This window comes from Natrix helvetica (assembly GCF_964273705.1).
Source record: "Natrix helvetica genome assembly, chromosome: 3".
In the NCBI taxonomy this organism is placed as follows: Eukaryota; Metazoa; Chordata; class Lepidosauria; order Squamata; family Natricidae; genus Natrix; species Natrix helvetica.
In genome coordinates this window covers 178,051,717-178,072,454 of record NC_138549.1, presented here as the reverse complement: position 1 = coordinate 178,072,454, position 20,738 = coordinate 178,051,717, and the positions used below count along the sequence as shown (strand labels likewise).

The 20,738-nt window shown below is 52.5% G+C and overlaps 1 protein-coding gene across 3 annotated transcripts; it reads right to left on the bottom strand.

The window, feature by feature from the left end:
- Positions 1 to 1,510: 1,510 nt before the first annotated feature.
- Positions 1,511 to 10,653, bottom strand: PCIF1 (phosphorylated CTD interacting factor 1). 3 transcript variants are annotated; one of them, XM_081947574.1, is made up of 16 exons: positions 10,508 to 10,653; positions 8,837 to 8,975; positions 8,624 to 8,748; positions 8,361 to 8,501; positions 7,397 to 7,524; positions 5,842 to 5,996; positions 5,601 to 5,748; positions 5,426 to 5,509; positions 4,863 to 4,962; positions 4,221 to 4,383; positions 3,932 to 4,104; positions 3,738 to 3,824; positions 3,436 to 3,620; positions 3,192 to 3,285; positions 2,928 to 3,103; positions 1,511 to 2,347 (listed from the first exon to the last, which is right to left on the bottom strand). In XM_081947574.1, exons 2-16 carry the CDS (start codon positions 8,958 to 8,960, stop codon positions 1,855 to 1,857), a joined length of 2,376 nt encoding a protein of 791 aa, XP_081803700.1. In that variant the 5' UTR covers positions 8,961 to 8,975; positions 10,508 to 10,653; the 3' UTR covers positions 1,511 to 1,854. The 3 variants fall into 3 exon arrangements, with proteins under 3 accessions (XP_081803700.1, XP_081803701.1, XP_081803702.1); XM_081947575.1 differs by lacking the exon at positions 10,508 to 10,653 and adding an exon at positions 9,757 to 10,073; XM_081947576.1 differs by having other exon boundaries at positions 2,027 to 2,399; positions 10,508 to 10,652.
- Positions 10,654 to 20,738: the final 10,085 nt, after the last annotated feature.

Here is a 20,738-nt window from a genome sequence, read left to right as displayed (position 1 = left end):
CGCCTGGTTTAAGCCACACCTGGAGCCCCCCCCCTCCCCTGGGTCCAGTTCTGGGCTTCCCATTGAGCCCCTCCCAGAGGAGAGAAGAGCCAAGGAAGGCAGTGTGGCCCATTCTCTGGGGGGGGGGGGCAGGAACCCCACATTGACATTCAGAAAGCTGTTTCAGGAGACCCCCCCCTCCCCCCAAAGCAAGACCCACTGGGTAGCAGAAGAGCCTGCCTGGAAGGACCTCTCCCTCCTGGCTGTTTCCCCCTGGGGACCAGATCACCCTGGGGAGGACTGGGGGCACTGCAGGAGGAAGAGGGGGGGGGGTCTAATTCACACACTGACAGGCATTTAGCAGTCTTCCAATACTTGAGGGGCAGCCCCAAAGAAGGGGGGGGGGGTTCAACCTATTCTCCAAAGCCCCTGAAGGCCAGAGAAGGAAGAATGGATGGAAACTGACCAAGGAGAGATTCAACCTGGAAATAAGGAGGAACTTTCTGACAGGGAGAACCATCAACCCACGGAACAGAAGTTGTGGGAGCTTCATCCCTGGAGGCTTTCAAGAAGAGACGGGACTGCCATTGGTCAGAAATGGTGTGGGGGGTTGGACTAGATGACCTACAAGGTCCCTTCCAATTGTTATTCTATTCTATATCATTTCAGCAACAGGTGAAGGTTCTGTCCTCCTGAATAACAAAATGAAATTCACAGGACCTTCAAACGCTTAGAGAGAGAGAGAGAAGATTCTGGGTCTCAGCATCATCAGATACGCCACAGCTCTCCCCCCCCAGCCCCCCCTCCGTTGCAGTCAGACACACTCTGGTTGCTGCAGACATGGCTGCTTCAGAGCCAAGAGGCTGCTTGGAGGATAGACCGCCCCCCCCTCCCCATGCATTTGTCAGAGGGATTCCTTCGGCAGATTTGCTCGGGGTGGGGGGTTGAAAGGCAGGGTGGTGGGATGAGTGTCCTGGACCCTTCCCACGTGGCCCCACCAGGCAGGACAGTCACAGGGTGGGGTGGGGGTGAGGGGGTGTCAGGGCTGGGAATGGACCATGCAGCCCCCCAAAGGGTCCCCACCACACCACCCGGAGCTCCCACTGCCCACAGCGAGGACCTTGGCCAACTCTTCCTGTTGGGAGACCCTTGCCAGTTTTGGGGAAGGGGTGGGGTGGGGGGCTTCTCAAAGGTCCATCCATCCCTTCCTGCACAGGACCCTGCAAGGCGGCAGGAAAGTCCCCGACTTACAACCTTTCATAGTTAACAGCAGCTCTGGAAAAAGTGACCGAGGGCCGTTTCTCCCACTTACGACCGTTGCAGCTGTATGGCCACGGGATGACCGTCCTGAGGCTTGGCCAGGGGTTCCTGTTTATGACGGTGTCCCCGGAGTCAGCAGGTCCCCTTTGGTAGAGTCCAGGGGGAGCCCGATGGGCTTAGCAGCCGTGTTGCTACCCAGAAGGTGCCCCCCCCACCCCCACCCCCACCCGTCCGACCCTCCCCAGGAAAGGCAGCCGGCCCAGGCAGGTGGTGATGATAATAATGCTGGCTTTAATGTTCCTAAGAACTAGAAACAAAACCCAAAATAGACTTTTTCCTTTTTCTCTTCCCGTAAAAGTCGCCCAATGGTTATTAGCGCTTCCTTAAGTTAAAACCCTTTTAAAAAAAGAACAAGAACAAAACTGTCCCGGGGGCCTCAGGTGGAAAGGAGGCGATGGCCAGGAGGGCCCCCCAGACCTTCCGCTCACACACGCACGCACGTCCTCTGCTCTGCGACGGACAGTAAACGGCCCCAGGGGGGGAATAGGCAACGGGCACACTCGGGAAGAAGAACGGGGAGGGGAGGCAACGAGGGCAGCCACCACAGGGACACACCTATTTACACAACCGATTGTGCACCAGCAGCCCCCCCCCCGCTTCCCCCACCTTCTGCCGTGGGGGGCAGCCTGACCCCACTGCCCCCAGCCTCTCCCAGCCCCCCTCCCTCCCCAGCTGGGAAAGGCTCTGCTGGGCACAGCCCAAGGGCATCGGCAGCTCATCCGGGGGGGGCAAGGGGGGGCACGAGAGCAACAGGGACCGCCGGCCCCCTTGGGTCCCACCCTGGTGAGGCCAGCCGCTCCCCTCCTGCCCTCCTCCTTCGGTCCGGTGTCCGGTGGTGGTCCTCCCCGGCCTCTCGGCTGGCCGCCCGTCAGTTGGGGGTGGACTCCCGGCTGGTGCTGTGCTCCCGAACCGGCTCCGGCTGGTCCTTGTCTGGGGCCGAAGAGGCGGTGGAGGCGGCTGGGTGGGGGCGTCCCGAGTGCTTGTAGGCGGTGAGCAGCTCGTGCAGGCGCTCCTGGCTGGGCTCCCACTTGGAGAAGCCGGCGTTGTTCTGGAGGAACAGCACTGTGGTGTTGTGCACGGCTTTGTAGTACATCTCCTCCCTGCCAACGCAGAAGGCCAGCGCTCAAGTCAGCCCCCCTCCCTCCCTCCCTCCCCCCCCGGCCCACCTTCCCCTGGGGGCTGTCAGGGACCCTGGGGAAAGGCCCTGCTCAGAGGCTGTTGCCCCCCCGACCCCCTCCTGGCAAACTCTGGTCTCAGGAAACCTCCAGGGGGGCTGTGGGGCAAGGAGGCCCCGGGAAGAGGGAGGAGCCCACACCTGGGAAGGCTTGGAGGGGACGGGAGAGAGGGGAGGGGAGCAGTTTGGTCTGGTGGTGGGGGAGCTGGTGGGAACTGGGAGACAGGGACTTCTAGTCCCGTCTGTTAGGCATAGAAGCCGGTTGGGTGACTTTGGGTTGGTCCTTCTCTCTCAGCCCAGCCCACCTCACAGGGTTGATTTGTGGGAGTGGGAGGGGAAGGAGGAGGAGGAGACATGGGGGGGGGAGAGAGGACTGATGGCTGCCTTGAGTTCTGCGTTAAAGAAGACAGCCCCCCACCCACCCCCGTTGCCACCATCCGGATCCCCCGCTTACTTCTTGCAGAGGTGCTGGGAGCCGCTGCGGTACTCGTGGTCGAAGGCCGGCAGGATGAGCTGCTGCCGCTTGAAGGGGCTCTGCTCCATGCGGGTGAGGGCCGTTGGGGGGGGGTCTCGCCACTCCGGGATGAAGACGATGAAGGACAAGGGCTCGCTGGACGCCTCCAGCAGTTTCTGGGGCAGAGGGAAGCGGGAGGCTCAGCCACTCGCTCCCCCCCCCCCGGCCTGCCCAGTGCCCTCCCCGGTGGCCCCCAGGCCTCACCTCAAAGTGCGTCACCATGACGTCCATCAGCTCCTCGCAGAAGGGGGGGTTGGCCTGGAAGGAGCCGCTGATGGGGAAGAAGTCCAGGCAAGGCCTGAAGGGAAGGAGGCGGTGGTAGCCAAGGCCATCCGGGACCCTCCCTGGCCTGGCCCAGAAACGACGTCCAGCAGTGGTGCCCCCCCTTTCTGCCTCCCCCTCCCCCGCAGCCCAAGCTCCCCGGGGGGGGGGGCACGTGGGGGCTCACCCTCTGGACCCGAAGTAGCCGTCCGTGTCCGGGAAGGCCGAGCAGTATTGCTTAAAGTAGCAGTTCAAGGGGGAGGCGAAGCATTCGAAGCTCACCCCGAAGAGCTTGTAGAGGGCTTCGAAAACGTGCACCGGGAGCGCCCCCTGCAGGCCGGTGCCCTCGTAGAGCCCAACGCCAAACATCATCTGAGGGGGAGGAAGGACAGGAGCCCCCTGGGAAGCAGAACAGGGCCAGGCCGGCTCCTCCAGCCCCCGCCCCCCCCCCGCCCACCCCCTGGAGCCCAGCCGGAGGGAGGCCCGTACCTGGTACCTGCGGAGGAGGCACCACACCCTGGGCAGGAAGTGCTCAAAGCCGGAGTCGTCGATGCAGCTGTAGCGGTACAGCAGCCACTGCAAAGGAGAGGGAGGGAGGGGCTCTGTGAGGGCGCCCAAAGGGCATGGGGGTCTCCCTCCCGACTCCAAGCCCCCCACCCTCCCCCTCCCCCTCAGAGGCGCACCAGCTTGCTGAAGTAGCTGCGGCTGACTTTCTGCACCTCGCCCTTGTAGCGCACGCAGACCAGGCTGCTCTCCACATGCATCTCCGCGCTGGGCAGCGGGGGCGACGGGACGGCCAGCCGCACCGGGTAGCAGTACACCAGCCGGTCCTGAACGTCGGGAGGCTCCACCTCGGCTGGGGATGATGGGAGGTTAGCCCCGAGTGTCCTGGGCCTCCTCCTCCCCAACCAAGGGGCTACCCCGGCTCAGGCCCCCTCCCACTCCCGGGACCCCCGGCCCCCCAGCCGCTACCGGAGATGCTGTGCTCCTTGAGGATGTCCAGGTGCTTCTCCCGGATGCGCTTGACGTATTCCAGGGAGATGTGGTAGATCTTGCTGCAGATGCCCTCCACCGAGTCCTTGGCGGCGGCAGAGACGTGGGGGCCGCATTGCTTGCGCAGGTGCTCCAGCCGGTCCTGCAGGCAGGAGGACAAAGCGGAGGCCCTGAGCAGCTTCTGCTCTGGGGCTGCTCCTCTCCTGCAGCCGAGGACCTTTTCCAGGTTGCCAGCCCCTCGCCCAGGTGAGCCCGCAGCTGGCGGGACTCAGGCCGAACAGCCTCCAGGCAGCCTCAGGGGCCCTGAACATTAACCAGAGACCCAAGAGGGAAAGCTGCGCTCTACGACAGAGCTTCCATGCTCTACCTACTCCTCTACTTGCATTTGAGCGCTTCTGAACTGCTAGGCTGGCAGGACCCGGGACAAGTGATGGGCGCTCGCTCCGCCTGGTGGCACTCGGGTCTTTGACAGCCGACCTGGAGACCATTAACGGTCTCAGCATCCTGACCACTTCACCCATACTTAGAGGGCCTGCATGGAACACAGCCCGAGACCCTCTGCCCCTAAAAGCAGGACTCCAAAGCAGCCCAGCCCCCCTCCGGAGAAAGAGGTCCACCCACCATGTAGTCCTCCTTGGAGGCCGAGCGATCCCGCCGCAGCCAGCTGAAGGTGTCTTCTACGTTCCACTTCACCACCTTCCGGCTGTCTGGAGAGGCGCTCCTGCACACCGAGAGAAAGACCCGCCATCAGGCTCCAAGCGCCAAGGAGGACAGGCGGCGGGTCTTCCAAGCAGATCCCGTCCATGCTCCATCCCAGAAGACAGAATCTTGCCAGACTGAAGCAGACGACTACCTAAGGGAAGCACACACTCTGGGGACTGTTAGGGAGGAGCCGTCTTCAGTCTCTTTCTCCCACAAAACTATTTGGACAAAGTTGTCTCTTGCTCCTTTGGAAAGCAGCCCTCCCTCATGAGAATCCAGACCACACTCCATCACACCTGCTGACTCTGAAGGTCCAGATGCAGATTTAACCGGCATCTGGAGAAGCTGGCCTTGGTGCTTGGTGCTCATTTCCTTGGCGGCTGGCGTCCCCTCCTTCCTGGTGCCCACCTCCCTCCCCTCCTGGATTGTCTTCTGGGAAGAACGGGGTTCCCGTCTCCCATAAAAGCAAAATTTGTTCCTACCTGGATTCAATGAGCCGCTTTGCGGCTTCGGCATATTTGAATAGCAGCCGCTTGGCTTCTTCTCGGAACTTGATTCGGGACAATCTGTGGGGGAGGCAGAAGAGAGGGAGGGCTGAAGGTTAGGCTTCGGGGAGGGCAGCTCCCAGAGAGTGTCCCCTCACCCCATTCGGCCTACCTGATGGGAATGTCATTCATGATTTCTCGGAACATGGAGGGAGACACGACGGGCTCGCAGTTGCTGGGCAGCAGTGGGTCCGAGCCCTTGTCCACCACCTTTCGCTCCAGCATCCAGCGGTTGAAGGACTCTCGGGGAGGATCGATTCCTGAGGGAAGAGCCAGAGATGGACAGCCGGGCTCAGTCGCGAGCCCCCCTTCCCCAAGGCTCACCAGGTGTCGAGGGGAGGGGGAGACGTTACCCTCCCGCTGCTGGCAGAGCTCCCGGTAATGCTGCCGCAGCTTCAGCATCAGCTGGGACCGGAGCAGCTCCACTTCCGGGTGAGGGGTCAGCACTTCCGCTGCGGCCCGCTGCTTAATTACTGCGTTGGTCTGAATGTCCAGGTCCCAGTAGACTCTGCCGGAGGAGAGAAACCCAATTAGGCAGCCGGGCCTTCCAGCCCGTCCGCTCTTACGTCACAAGCGCAGAAAACGGCAGGGGAAACAAGCCGGGTTCTGCTAAACGCCACGTAAACTCTAAAACACACTGCTCAGTTTCCTGGGCGTTTGCAGTAAGGGTGCCCCAATCCGCCCTTTCAGGCCAACCACAGGCTGGGCCGGGAGGCCTCCTGGAACGTGGCCTGTTCCTTCACGGTGAATGGATCCTTATTCAACTCCGGGTTTCCTTTCCTTTGTGCTTTTGAGTCCTCCCTGATTCCTGACGGGTCCACAGACAGATCCCTGCAGTTTTCTTGGCAACGTTTTCCAGAAGCGGCTGCCCTTGGCTGCTGCTTCCTCGGGCTGCGAGAGAGGCCCAAGTCACCAGGCTGGCATCTTGCCTACGGCAGGGCCAGAGCTTACAGGCACCCGGTTTCTAGCCAGGTGCCTTAACTTTTGAACTGAGGGGAAGGTGCAGAACCAGGTTTTTGTGACTGACTTGTTCCCCCGCGGAAGCCCCTCCCTCCTCCCAGCGTTCCTGATGGCCCCTCCTGAAGCACTGAAGGCTCTTCACAGGCATTTGGCCCAAAAGGTTCAGTCAGCCCCTGCTGGTTGATTGGTTTGGCGTTTTTTAAATCGTAATTTTATTTAAAAAATGACTACAGCAATAAAAAAAATCTAACATAAACCCAAAAAAGATAAGGAAAAAGGAATAAAGACTAATGTAAGAAAAAGCAGACTATGTAGAAAAGAAAAACAGAAAATAGAAAAGGAATAAAGAAAAAATAGGAAAATAGGAATAAAGAATAAAAAAGATAAGACAAACCTTCGAGTATTTTAGTATCTTATCACCTTTTCTTTAAATACAATCATCTCTTTGTTCATTAATGTAATTGTTGGTTTTAAGGACTAGAATGATTTTAAAACCTCAGACATACGTATTATTGTTCCTGTAAATTGGGGTGTCCAAATCTTGGCAACTTTAGCTCCCAGGATTCCCTAGTCAGCACAGCTGGGTCTTAAGGTTGCCAAGGGCGTTGGTTTTAATCCTCTGCTCCCTGCCTAGAAACCCCGCTGAGAGACAAGACGCCAATGAAAAATAAGTAAGTTCAAAAGATCGCACAGGAGGAAGACGGGAGACGCCCTCCTGGCCTCTGAGGACAAACATCCTCTCTGCAAGGCAAATTTCAAAAGGCAAACCTACGGCACAAAATTGCTAGAAAGGAAAGGCCAAACGAGGAGGACAGGACAGGACGAGCGAGAACCAAAAGCTGCCCATTTTCTAAGGAACAACGCAGAGGTTCCTTTGATGCTTATTACAAGCTTAGCCTGCTGCTGCCCAGAAACTGCCTGAGATTCACGTCCCACAGTCTGACTCACTCGGTTGGTCGCAAGAGAGCCGCCTGCCTCTCTTCGGGAGAGACGCCCCATGCCTTCAACAGCGGCGTCCCGGGAGTGCTGGAAATGTTCGGGGCAGGCTGAGCTGTGGGGTTTCCCGGTACCTCCATCTGCAAGTGAGCAAGGCCACGTTACCTTGGGGAGAAACAGCTGAGCTGGAAGAGGCTCCCCAAGCCGCAAGAACCGGCTCCTCCCTTGTCACACCCGCCTCCCGCTGAGTGGAGGCCGAGACGCCCGTCCCCCCCTGGGAACTTCTGAACCTTCCAGGCAGGAAAGGGAGAGGAAGCCACCAAGCACGGAAGGCTCTGCTAGCGATGCCCCAAGCAGACGCCAGCCTAGGGCCCCATCTGCTCCCCCAGCCAACGCCAGCCCTTTGAGGTAGACCATCAAGTTATGAAGGCTCACTTTTACCGTTCAGGTAACAGTAGCAGAATCGGGGGTGGGGAAATAGTTGAACAGGCTGCGCACGGGGAGATCATCCTCCAGAGACAGTCTGAACAAGTGGGGCCACCTGGTGGCTTCGGGCCTTTTGTGATTGTGGTGTCACATATGTGTATACCTGCCTGGCATCAGCATCTCGTGGCAGCACGACAGGATGCAATGAACGTGGCTAGTTTCTGGACAAGATCTGTTGAACTTATGTATTTTGATTGTGTATTTTATACTTTACATTTTATGTCGTACAGTCGGCCTTATTTTAATTTTGATGCTTCCAAGGCAATAATCACAATTAGCAGAATCCGTCAGCTGCGAACGGGGCTCCGTTTAAAGAGAACGAGGGTGAGTCCTGCTTTGGACTCCGGTACCTTTGACCTGGTGGGTTTTCCTGCTCTTCGTCTTCAGGTGATTTTCACAGCCGGATCTTCCCCCATGGCTTCCCCACAACTCCTCCTGGCTCTGCCCTCTCAAGGGGTTCTGGGCCGAGAGGAGGGGGGGGGCTCCCTACCTTGGGCTTTTTGGCAAGGTTGCCGCTGGGCTGGCCCTCCTCAGACAGCTTCCGTTTCCACAACCTGCTTTCGGCAGCGGCCGCTTCGCCGGCTCCCCCATCGGTAGGCACCGGGGCGGCGTTCAGACCCAGAGGGTCCGACTAGGAAGCCCAAAGAGAGAACCGTTAGCAGCGCCTTGAGGCTCCCCGCCCCAAGGAGCCGTGCCAGCAGCCAAGGGATGCTCCGGGAGGCCGTGCCCGCAGCAGCCCAGCCAGCCACTCACAATGACGTCATGCTGCCCCAGCAGCGGCATCTCCCAGAGCGACTGGTTGGTGAAGCGGTTGAAGTAGTAGGGCCGGTTCTCACGCTTGCTCCAGCACTTCTCCCAGCCCGCCTGCACCAGCTCATCTGCGGGGGAGGCGAGAGCACTCAGTCATGGGGGGGGGAGGGAGGGTAGGCAGGCGTTGGGGCCCCCACAACTGCCTCCGTGCAGTACCTGGCAAATCCTGCACCAGACGGGCGGGCTTGGGGGAGCTCGGCTGGTTCTGGTGGGAGGTGCCGGGAGAGTGGCTCATGAGGGCAGCCTCCTCCCTGGAGCTGCCGTGGTTCTCATTGGCCATCTTGCAGCATCGGCACTGGAAAGACAAGGAAACGGCATCAGCGACGCCTCCTGCCCACAGCCAAACCCAGGCACCAGGCGAGCCACGCTGGCAGGGCACCGCTTGGCACCGTTGGGCGACCTGCTCAAACCTGCCAGCCGCAGGAGCCTCTGGGGAATCTAAGATCCACCCTTGTCCGATTAGGAGAATCCTGGCACAGAGGGAGTTGACCCCCAACACAGAATCCCTAGAAGCCCCGGCAGTTTCAGGGCTCTGGACCAAGGCAACGCACGCTTGGGAAGCCTTGTAAGGTTCCATTAGCGGAAGGAAAGCGTGCCAAGCCCTCCTCAGCTTCCCTCCCTGCTGAAGCCTGGCTCTCTGCCCTTCTCCATTCCAGCAGCTAAGCCTTGCTCGGCTCTCATCCTCTCTGCAGACGGATACAGAGGGTGGGGCCCACAGACCTGCCCTCTTGGAGAAGCAGAAGGGTCACCGGGGGGGGGGGGGGGGAGAGCAGGGGGATTTTGAGGTGCAGCGGGGAACCTGGGGTGCTCAGGCCAAAGGGCCCAGGGGGGGTCCCCAGAGGAGACCCTCCACATGTGAAGGGGAGTCACGGGGAAGGGAGGGGGGGCTTTATTGCAGAGCCCTGGGGGCACGGTGGTCCCAATGCAGCACAGCAGGCAAACCTCCTGGGGGGCTGAAGGGTCGGGGCTGGGCCTTTCCAGGACCCGGAGGGTGCGTCAACACTGGGGAACTGCGGAGAGGGCAGCCCGGAGGCCGCCGGGACTTTGCATTCAGGAGAAAGGGGGACGGGACGCACTGCAGGGAAAGGCTCTGCCCGCCGCCAGCAGTTCGATCCTCGCTAGCTCAGCCTTCCGTCGGTGAAACGAGGACCGCGACTGAAGGGGCCGGAAGACTGGACGGCTGAGCCCTGCTGCCATGGTGCCTCGGGCAGGGGGTGGGCTAGATGACCTCCGGGGGAGCCTTATGGGAAGAAGAGGCAAAAAGGCCGATCTCCCTTCCTGCCCCTTGGGACACCCGAGGCCCCTTGGGACACCGCCGCTGCCGCCGCCTGGCCCAGGAGCCCCGGCAGGGCTCAGCCGCCTTCCCGCCTCCCTCCCTCCTTCCTTCCGGGGCGGCCGCTCCGCTCTGCGCAGAAGCGCCGCCCGCCCGCCCGTCTGCCTGGCCCAGAGGAGCAGAGGCTGCGGCGGCGGCGGGGCTGCTCCCGCGGACTCCCTCCTTCCCTCCCAGCGGCCTGGCGGGGCAGCCAAGCGGAAGGGAGCCGGAGGGCGAGGAGGGCGGCCGGGGGCTCCGGGGGGAGAGACGAGGCGGCGGCGTTGGCCACGTGGAGGGGGGCGCAGGGCCGGACCAGTGGGGGGGGGAGGGGGGGCAGGCGGGGGCGCGCGGCGGCGGCGGCGTGGGAGGCGGGGGCGCGCCCAAGATGGCGGCGTGGGAGGCGGTGCCTCCTCATCCTCCCGTCCGCGCCTCGTCAGCTCGGAGCTTCCTGCGCCCCGTCGCCGCGCCCTTCGATCGCCAGGGAAGGCCTCCGGGCTCGGGGTGCCGCCCCTCACCTGCGGCCGGGTCCCGGGGTCGCTGGGGGTCGCTCAGCTTCCCGCCGCCATCGCGCCGCTGCCTCACCCTGGCAGCCGCCGCCGCCATCTTGTTTTCGGGACCCGCGGCGACCCGCGCGCAGGCGCCGGACACGCCCTGCTGAGTCGTCTGCGCACGCGCTGCGCCGCCCGGCACTTCCGGCCGCGCAGGCGCAGTTTGGCCTCGGCGATGGAACCCGCGCATGGGCAGAGCGGGGGCGGAGAAGCCATCTTGATGGCCTCGTGAGGCTCCCGCCGTTGGCCCGCTCTCCACGGAAGGGAGCGGAGGGGGGGAGCGCTGGGGGTTGTGAGAGGCCCGGACTCGTTTGAGAGTTAGTGGGGCGGGGGTCCTCCGGGCGGTGCGGGATTTCTACCCGGGGGTCTCCGAGGCGGCCCCGCGCCTTCCGTGGAGCTGATGCTCGTGGGGCAGGGGGTCGATTCCGGGGAGATGGGAGGGGATCCGGGCCGGGGTCTCGGTGGGAGGGACTCCATTGGGCTTCCCCTCCCCGCCCTTTTCCCAGGTTGGGCAACATGGCCTGAGCGGCGGTGCCTAGTTGGCGTAGCGTGTAGTTTTGGGCATGGAGGAGGAACGGGGAAGGTTTGGGGATGTAAAATAAAAGGCCCCGGAGTCAGAGCTCCTCTCTCCGCTTCTTTGCTCTAGTAGTCCATGAGATGATTTAATTCATCCCTGGAGGATTTCCAGAAGAGACTGGGCAGCCATCTGTCAGAGGTGGAACAGGGTCTGCTTGAGCAGGGGTTGGACTAGATGACCTACAAGCTCCCTTCCAACTTACTCTATTCTAAAAACAAATGAGTAGCACTTTACAACGCCTTGGAGTAATGCAGCCAGGTTTGGCCCATAATACAAAAAAAGATGTGGAGACTCTAGAAAGAGTGCAGAGAAGAGCAAGAAAGAGGATTAGGGGACTGGAGGCTAAAACATATGAAGAACGGTTGCAGGAACTGGGTAGGTCTAGTTTAATGGGAAGAAGGACCAGGGGAGACAGGATAGCAGTCTTCCAATATCTCAGGGGTTGCCACAAAGAAGAGGGTGTCAAACCACCTGAAGGCAAGAAGAGAAGCAATGGACGGAAACTAATCAACCTGGAACTAAAGATGAATTTCCTGACAGACCAATCAACCAGTGGAAGAGAACTTGTCTCCAGAAGTTGTGGATGCTTTGTGGATCATTGGAGGCTTTTAAGGAAAGACTGGACAACCATTTGGAACTGGGGTCTCCTGCTTGAGCAGGGGGTGGACTAGAAGACCTCCGAGGTCTCTTCCAGCTCTGGTTTTCTGTGTTCTAATAAAAGCTGAGGGCACACCAAGGATTCAAGGAAGTGGAACTGCCCATCCAAATGATCTGCACAACTTTCCAGAGCAAAGTTGTGGGAATGCTCAAAACATCTAGGCTGTGGTTTTGTTACTGGACTTCCTTGCCTTTTTTTTTCCTTTTTCCTTCTCATCTAAGAATCTCCCTCATTTGTAACTTAGAATTGAAGAAGCTTCTTGGAGTGAAATCTTTTCAAAGAAAAAAAAACCCAAGAAAGTCCAGCTGCCTTTTTGGAAAAACACCTTTGGGACTCTGGGGTGTTCCAACTTCAGCTACTTTTAAGGAGTATGCACTGACTCCCAGAATTCCTCTGCCAGCGCTTGGGAATGCTGGGAGTTGAAGTCAACACAATCTGAAATGGTGAGAGTTTAGAATTGCTCCAGACCGGAGTACCAGGGTTCCTTGAAGCAAAAACACCAGCTGCTTCAGACAGTTTTCTGTCACTAGTATTCGGGCCTCTTTTTCGGGGCTTCTGGGATTTCTTTTAACAGGCTGCATAAGCTGAAAAAGTTTTCAAGCTTCCAAGTGGGACTGGATACTTTGGGGTTATTGCCCTCAGCAGGCAGGGCTTAGGCTTCCATTCGTTTGAGATAGCAGACAGTATAGGTGAAGGGAGCAATGAAGTTTCCAATAACCTGGGCTTAGGGCCCAGGGTGCCATCTGAATGTGGTCAGGGCCGTATTACACAGCCTCAGGAACCTCAACTGGGGGGCTGGGCCCTGGTTAATTAGGACATGTTTACCCACAGCCAGTCCCCTGTGGGGAAGTCCTAGAGGAGGTATAGATAATAATAATAATAATAATAATAATAATTTAATTTGTTAGCCGCTCCCTCTCCACAAGGGACTCGGGGCGGCGTACAATAAAAACATACATAAATACATATAAGCATACACATACACACATACATATACATACACGGACACGGAGGAGGTAACAATTACATATATCACAATAATAATAATAAAATTAACCATTAAAAATACCCCATAATAAAATTACAAATTTAAAAGGACTGTCAGGAGGAAAGGATAAACTACGGTTGAGCCAGGCCAGATAATTGAAAAAGGTGGGTCTTGAGCTTTACACGGAAGGAGCGGAGATCGGTAGTAATCCTAATGTCGGGGAGGGGGGGGGGAGGTCATTCCAGAGGGCTGGGCCCATCACAGAGAAGGCCCTGCTCCTGGGTGTCGCCCCCTGACACTGTTTAGCGGACGGCACCCGGAGAAGTCCCTCTCTGTGTGAGCGGATTGGTTGTAGGGATGTATGGGGCAGGATGCGATCCCGCAGGTAACTAGGTCCTGTGCCATGGAGCGCTTTGAAGATCGTAATCAAAACCTTGAAACGCACCCGGTAGACCACAGGAAGCCAGTGCAGCTCGCGCAGGAGAGGTGTTACATGGGAGTACCTAGTCCTCCCCATAATCACCCGCGCGGCCACATTCTGGACCAACTGTAGTCTTCGAGTGCATCTCAAGGGAAGCCCCATGTAGAGAGCACTGCAGTAGTCCAGGCGAGACGTCACCAGCGCATGGGTGACTGTGCATAAGGCATCCCGGTCCAATAAGGGGCGCAATTGGCGCACCAGGCGAACCTGGTGGAACGCCCCCCTTGCCACGGCTGTTACATGGTCATCCATGGACAGCCGGGCATCCAGGAGGACGCCCAAATTGCGCGCCCACTCCATGGGGGCCAGTTGCTTGCCCCCAATGGCCAGAGATGGAAGCAACTGGTTGAACCGGGGAGCCGGAAGCCACAGCCACTCCGTCTTGGAGGGGTTGAGTTTGAGTCGGTTGTCACCCATCCAGACCTGTACGGCCTCCAAGCACCGGGACATCACGTCAACGGCCTCGTTGGGGTGGTTCGGGGTGGAAATGTATAGCTGAGTGTCATCAGCATACAGATGGTATCCCACCCCAAAGCCACGGATGATCTCGCCCAGCGGTTTCATGTATGTGTTGAACAGGAGTGGCGAGAGAACCGACCCCTGTGGCACCCCACAAGTAAGGGGGCTCAGGGTCGATCTCTGCTCCCCTGCCAACACACGTTGCGTCCGGCCGGAGAGGTAGGAGCCGAACCACCGTAAAACGGTGCCCCTGACTCCCAACCCCTCCAGCCGGTGCAACAGGATACCATGGTCGATGGTATCGAAAGCCGCCGAGAGATCTAATAGGACCAGGATAGAGGAACAACACCTATCTCTGGCCCTCCAGAGATCATCAACCAACGAATGGGAATGGGAGCCTCCTGTGGCTGGGGGGTGGGGGTGGGGGTGGGGAGAGAGGTCCTTTCCTTCTCTCTATTTAAGGCTCTGCAGATTCAGAACTGGGCTCAGTGGCCAGGCTGTTTCTTCCTGGGTTTTGGGCAGAGTGAAGGGTCCTTTCTGAAGGTGCCTCTTGGCCCTGCTCTTAGGGGGCGGGGGCTTGGCCAGAAAACCCGCAAGGGTCCGAAGGGGATGCAGTTACAGGTAGTCCTCAACGTACAATTGAGCCCAAAATTTCTGTTACTAAGTGAGACGTTTGTTAATTGAGTTTTGCCCCATTTTATGACCTTTCTTGCCAGAGTTGTTAAGTGAATCACTGCGGTTTGTTAAGTGAGTAACACGACTGCTAAGCGAATCTGGCTCCGCCATGGACTTTGTTTGTCAAGGCCACCGAAGGGGATCCCATGCCCTCAAGGCACTGACCATCACAGGTGGAAAACGAGTGTCCAATTTTTTTTTAATTCAAGGTTCTTTTTTTATTAATACAAATGATGCACATTAAAGGAACGAAGCTTTGTCCGGGTCTTTTCTTCTACACCCTCTCATTGGCATAGTCCATTTTACGTCATAGTTCTGTTTTCACTTTCAGCCAAATTCTCTTCTATTATTTTCATCTTTGTACTTTTTTTTCTTTTTTTTCTTTTTTATTGAAAAAGTTTTATACAAACAAATTTTCCCCCTTTTTACCCCCCCTCCATATAATGTAAATCACATACAAATACTATGTCCCCTCCCCTCCCCCCAACTTAAAAAAAATTCTCATTCAAATATTGTACCAAATACTGTACCCCCTCCCCTCCCCCCATCTTAAGGTAAATTACTCATTCAGATATTGTACCCCCTCACCACCCAATCATAATATAAGTTTCTCTTAAAGTAACAATATCTCATTAATCCCATCTTGTAAAGTAATTAAACATATATAAATCATGATATAAATTTCTCTTAAAGTAACAATATTTCATTAATCCCATCTTCTAGGTTAATTATGCATATATATATTACTCCACCCTCCACCCTAACCCTCCCCCACCTCCCACTCAAACCCACCCCCCCTGACTTCCGCCATACACCACTCTAACAATTCCAAGCGTCCCATGTATTATTTACTCTGATCATCTATCAGTCTAAACATTCTTACCCAAAGGCTGCATAGTACTTCCTAGTCTGATATTTATTCTGTATGTAATCAATCCATTTTACCCATTCCTGTGTATAATCCTCCTGCTTCTGATCTTTTAAAAAAGCTGAAATTTTTGCCATTTTGGCGAACCCCGCCACCTTCTGAATCCATTGATCAATTGTCGGTAAAAAATCTTTTTTCCAATGTTGCGCAATCAACAACCTAGCTGCTGTAACCATATACAAAACCAGTTTTGTTTCCCCTTTAGTAAAGTCCTTAGTAATACCCAGTAAAAACATCTGCGGAGTAAATTGTATTCTTTTCTTAAATACATTTTGCATAACCCACCATATTTTTATCCAAAAAGCTTTAACCTTATTGCAAGTCCACCATACATGGAAAAAAGTAGCATCTAGGCACCAGCATCTCCAACATTTTGGTTGAACATTTGGGTACATACATGATAATTTTTTAGGATCTAAGTACCATCTGTAAAACATTTTATAAAAGTTCTCCTTTAAATTCTGTGACTCTGTAAATTTAACATTCTGAACCCATATTTTTTCCCACGTGTCCAACATAACCGCTTCACCAAAATTCTGAGCCCATTTAATCATACAATCCTTAACCAATTCACTTTCTGAATCTCTTTCTAACAGTACATTATATATTCTTTTTTTTTTTAGCATTTTATTATATTTTATTCACATTCTATACATTTTATTGATAGAATCGTACACGACTACAACTTCTGACTTCCCGCAGGTTTCCCCATAGACTTTGCTTGTCAATATCGCACAGAATATTGCAAATTGTTTTTTTTTCTTTTATTTTTTTAACAATTTTCCCCCTTTTCACCCCCCCGCCATACAATATAAATCTCATACAAATGCTATACCCCCCCAACCCCCCCACAAAAATTCACTTTCAAATATTATACCAAATTATATATTCTTTTAACCTGTTTTGGGCCAGTCTCTTTTATCTGCTTAATCAGTTCCACTTTTTTATCAATAAAACCGACCCTGCGATCTTCTTCCCATCTCTTCTGTAGCTGTATATAATGTAACCAATTTAAAGTAATTCCTTCTTCCAACAGTTGTTCCAAAGTTTTTAACTTCCATTCGTCCCCATCAGCAATAAGCACGTCTTATACAAACACCCCCCGAGTGACTTAGTATTCATACTCCCCATGGTGTCTGCAAGATCCAACCAAAGCGGTATTTTATAATCCCAATTGGGCCGGAGGTTTGGGAGTCTAAGGCCGCCTCTTTCACAAGTATCTTGCATAATCTTCATCTTTACTCTCGGTTTTTTCTCCTTCCAAACAAATTTATTTAGTGCTGCTTGCCATATTAATAAAGTTTTATCTGATTTAAGCACCAGTATCATCTGGAATAAAAAGATGAATCTAGGTAAAATGTTCATTTTAATTGCTGAAATTCTTCCAAGCAAAGATAATTGTAACTTTTTCCACACTTGAAGATCTTTCTGTATCTTTTGCCATAACACTTCATAATTATTTAGGAAAAGTTTTGTATTTGATTCTGCGATTAGTATTCCTAAATATTTGACCCTAGAGACTATTTCAAAACCTGCTAAACTTGCAAGTCTCTTTCTTTGAGTCTCTGTCATGTTTTTTGTACTTATTTTACTTAATACATAAACAATATTTTCAATTGCCCCTTCAAAGTTACACAAAATTTTCATTTCTTATTTTCTACATTTGTATATTTTGCTATAAACAACATATGTCTTCTAATTCAACTCAAACAGAGCATTTCTTTCAATTTTTCTACAATTAACAAGATACTATAATTTATTTCTTAATTACATAACTATGACAATCTTACAACTATTCTCTCTGATCTACTAATGTAAGTCTCTCCCTCTTTCTCTGAACCATTTTCTCTTGGGCGCTCAAAAATTCCACTTTTAATTCTTTTTCTTCTCCCCCTTTCTCCAATCTTTCTTTTTCCTATTTTTGTGGTTATTGTATCTTTTCTTCAGAGCATTTACTTTTGTTATTCTAGTAGTTTTCCCTGTTCTCCCTTACAGTTTTGTGGTTTCTTTTTTGAGAGTTCTCCTCCTTTGTCTGCTTTTTCTTTTTGACTGTAAATCCCAATGAAATCATCTATCTGCATTTTATTTTCATTTTTTCTTTTTTCCACGTTATTTTCCTGTACCTCATTTGTGCCTTCTTTCACCCACTCTTCTATTTCGTGTTCTGTGTGTTCCCTTTGATTTTTTTTGGCTTTTTTTTTTTTTAGCAATTAACGGTTCACGCGCATTTTTCAGCATCCCAAATAATTCATCATACACCCAAATCTCCATTATGTAAGTTTAACTATTGTGACAGATTTTTAATTTTTTGGATTATACCACATTTAACTGCAAATTTAAGGTCTTCCAAATTCTATTGCTCAATTTTAGAATTAGTCCAGTCCAGTCCAAATTGAAGTTTTCTTTCTCTTCCACAGCTATAGATAGTTGCAGTCAAAACAGTGTTGTAGAAACAGATACTCCTTAACAAATCTCAAGGTTTCAAAATATATTTTCTTGTGGCCAAGGTCACACTTCACAGCGGCAACTATCCCCCCCCCCCATTTCATTCGCTGGTGTAGTGCTTTCTGCTCACCGCTAGATGGCTCTTCCCCAAACCGCAAATGCAATCCAACACCTAACTTGTCCATAGCTGTCAAAAACGCCTTAAGTCCACATGAAATGAGGAGGAAAAGGACTCCCCCCTCCCCCCCCCGGGCTCTTTCTTTGGTTAATTAATTTCTTCACTTCCAAACTGCAGGAGACAAAATCACCCGAGGCTTTGTTGTTTTCATCTTCTCTGCCTCTTTTTTCCTTCAGTAAAATCCCCCGAAAGCCAGTTAACCCTTTAATTACACTCTGGGACTCTTTTTTTAAAGATCAAAATTGTGAGTCCCTCAGCCGGCTTCCCTACTCCGTTCCAGCACAAATAGCTCAGTCCGGATGCCCCCAGGTTTGTAGCGGTCATTTCATCACGGCCCCCACCCACCCCTGCTACCAGTTGGAAGGGCATCTCTCTGCCAGTTCCTCTTGGTCGGCTGAGACGCCCCTTCCCCTCCCCCGCCCCTCCGGGACAGGTCTCGGCCCGAAGACCCCTCGACAGCGGCTTCTCCGGCTGGATTTCCACAGGGCTTGAAAGAGCCACTCTTTTTCCAGCTGGTCTTGCTGCGACGCTTCTGGCTTCTCCTCCACATGGCCATGGGGTGCTGCAACGGTCATAAGTACGAAAAAACTCTGCCCCTTTTTTCAGTGCTGCTGTGGTTTCAAACGGTCACTGAACGAACTGTTGTAAGTCAAGAACTGTCTGTACTCGCCAGAATTGTATTTGCAAAAAAACTGGAAAAAAAGAGAAAATACCAACGCAAGAGGAAGTTATTAGAAAAACAATGGATTGTGCTGAAATGAGTAAATTGACATTTGAAATCAGAGAGCAAGAGGATGAACAATTTTATAAGATTTGGGACTTGTTTTATCCATGGATGCAGTTACCATAATCTTGAATTGTAATAATAAAATGTGATAGGAAATATTATAAAGACATATTACTCTTATATAGACTGTATAGATTTATAACAAAGTAATGGAATATTGGTATATATATGAATTGAATATTTAGAATATCTTGTTTAAAATGAAGAAATAATTGTTGATTATATGAGATACAATGATAAAGATCTATTTATATGCGTTTGATAGATATTTTATGACTTTACTTATAATTGAAAGTAATGATATACAAATATATGTTGGTGAATCCTTTTTTTATATATACTGCAAGAAATATTAAAATAAGATAGATGATACCATAAGATATGTTACCATTTAATAGATTTACAATGATGTGACAGATAGTTAGCATATATATGAATTTAATCCTTAGAGTACATGTTCAAAAGGAAGAAATTATAAGAGTAAATGGAATATATGATTTACAATGATAATGTATATTGGGCTGATAACTACTGATTCTATATGTAATTGAAAGCGGTGATGCACAAATGTTTGCGACCAAACGGCATGCTAAATAGATATGGAACTGATGATATTTTTTAAATGTATATTTGTGTTTGTTTTTAAATAAATAAATAAAAGAACTGTCTGTACTGTGAATGCACAGGGACCACGAAGGGCCCCCAAATAGCGGCCAGTTCAGAATCCACATCCCAGTTGTGATATGCTGCTCGGTTGGGGACTCTTCCAGGCCAAGGAAAACAACCTGGGCGGAAGACTCTGCGCTCCACTCCTTTCAAATCAATGGCAGTTCCAAGATGTTACAAGATGCTGACCTACAATTGTGCTTTCTGAAGTGACTCGCTGGGTGCTGAAGAACAAAAGCAGGAAAAGATGGTTTGTTTGTTACAGGAACCTTTCTTGCCTGTGCTTGTTTTGTGGATCTGGGGTGAGACAAATCAAAACAGACCCACATGAAACAATGTCACAGAGGAACAAAGAAAGCCCCACAAGAGTTCCAGCCAATAAATTCCAAAGTCCTGAGTAAATATTACAACTTGTTGATGCAAAAAAAACCCGTATCTGGTATTTTTATTGCTTTGGGACATTTTAAAAAAGACAATGCAGATAACACTTAATCCAGTAGATTTAAGGAATCTGTCAGGAATGTTTTAATTTGGAACAATTTAGAAAGGGGAATTTACCAAATTTGCGGGTAAGAATAAGCTGGCAGGAATAGCTAATAACACCCTAGAAGGTAGGTTCAAGATCAAGATGGAACTTGACAGACTTGAACACTGGCCTCTCTCTAACAAAACGAAATTCAATGTAGAGAAAAGTAAAGTCTTACACTTAGGCAAGAAAAACCAAAAGGACACATATAAACTGGGTGAAACCAGGCTTAATAGCAGGGACTCAGAGAGGGATCTTGGAGTCTTAGTGGACAACCAGCTAAATAGGAGCCAGCAGTGTGTGGCGGTAGCCACAAAAGCCAATGCAATCGTAAAAAAAGATGTGGAGACTCAAAAGAATGCAGAGAAGAGCAACCAGGATGATTAGGGGACTGGAGGCTAAAACCTACGATGGATGGTTGCAGGAACTGGGCCTGGCTAGTCTAGGGAAGAGGACCTTCTCACATGAGGCTAGAACATTGCCTGATGCACATATTGTTGCTCTGCGTCCTGTGTAGGGAACCAGGATGCTGTAACCAATTTCTCCTCCTGGGAAAACGTCTCTCAAGGGTCCCAGTGGGGGGGGGGGCTGATGTCCAGAGACAGGCTAGCTGTTCTTTTCAGGAGGAAAGGTCTGACCTGAGCGTAGTACATAAAATATGTCCTACCTGTCAATGACTACTTCAGCTTCAACTGCAACAACACACAAGCACACAATAGATTACAAACTTAAGGTAAACTGCTTCAAATCTGATTGCGACTTCAGCAACAGAGTGGTCAACGCCTGGAATGCTCTACCTGACTCTGTGGTCTCTTCCCCAACTCCCCCCC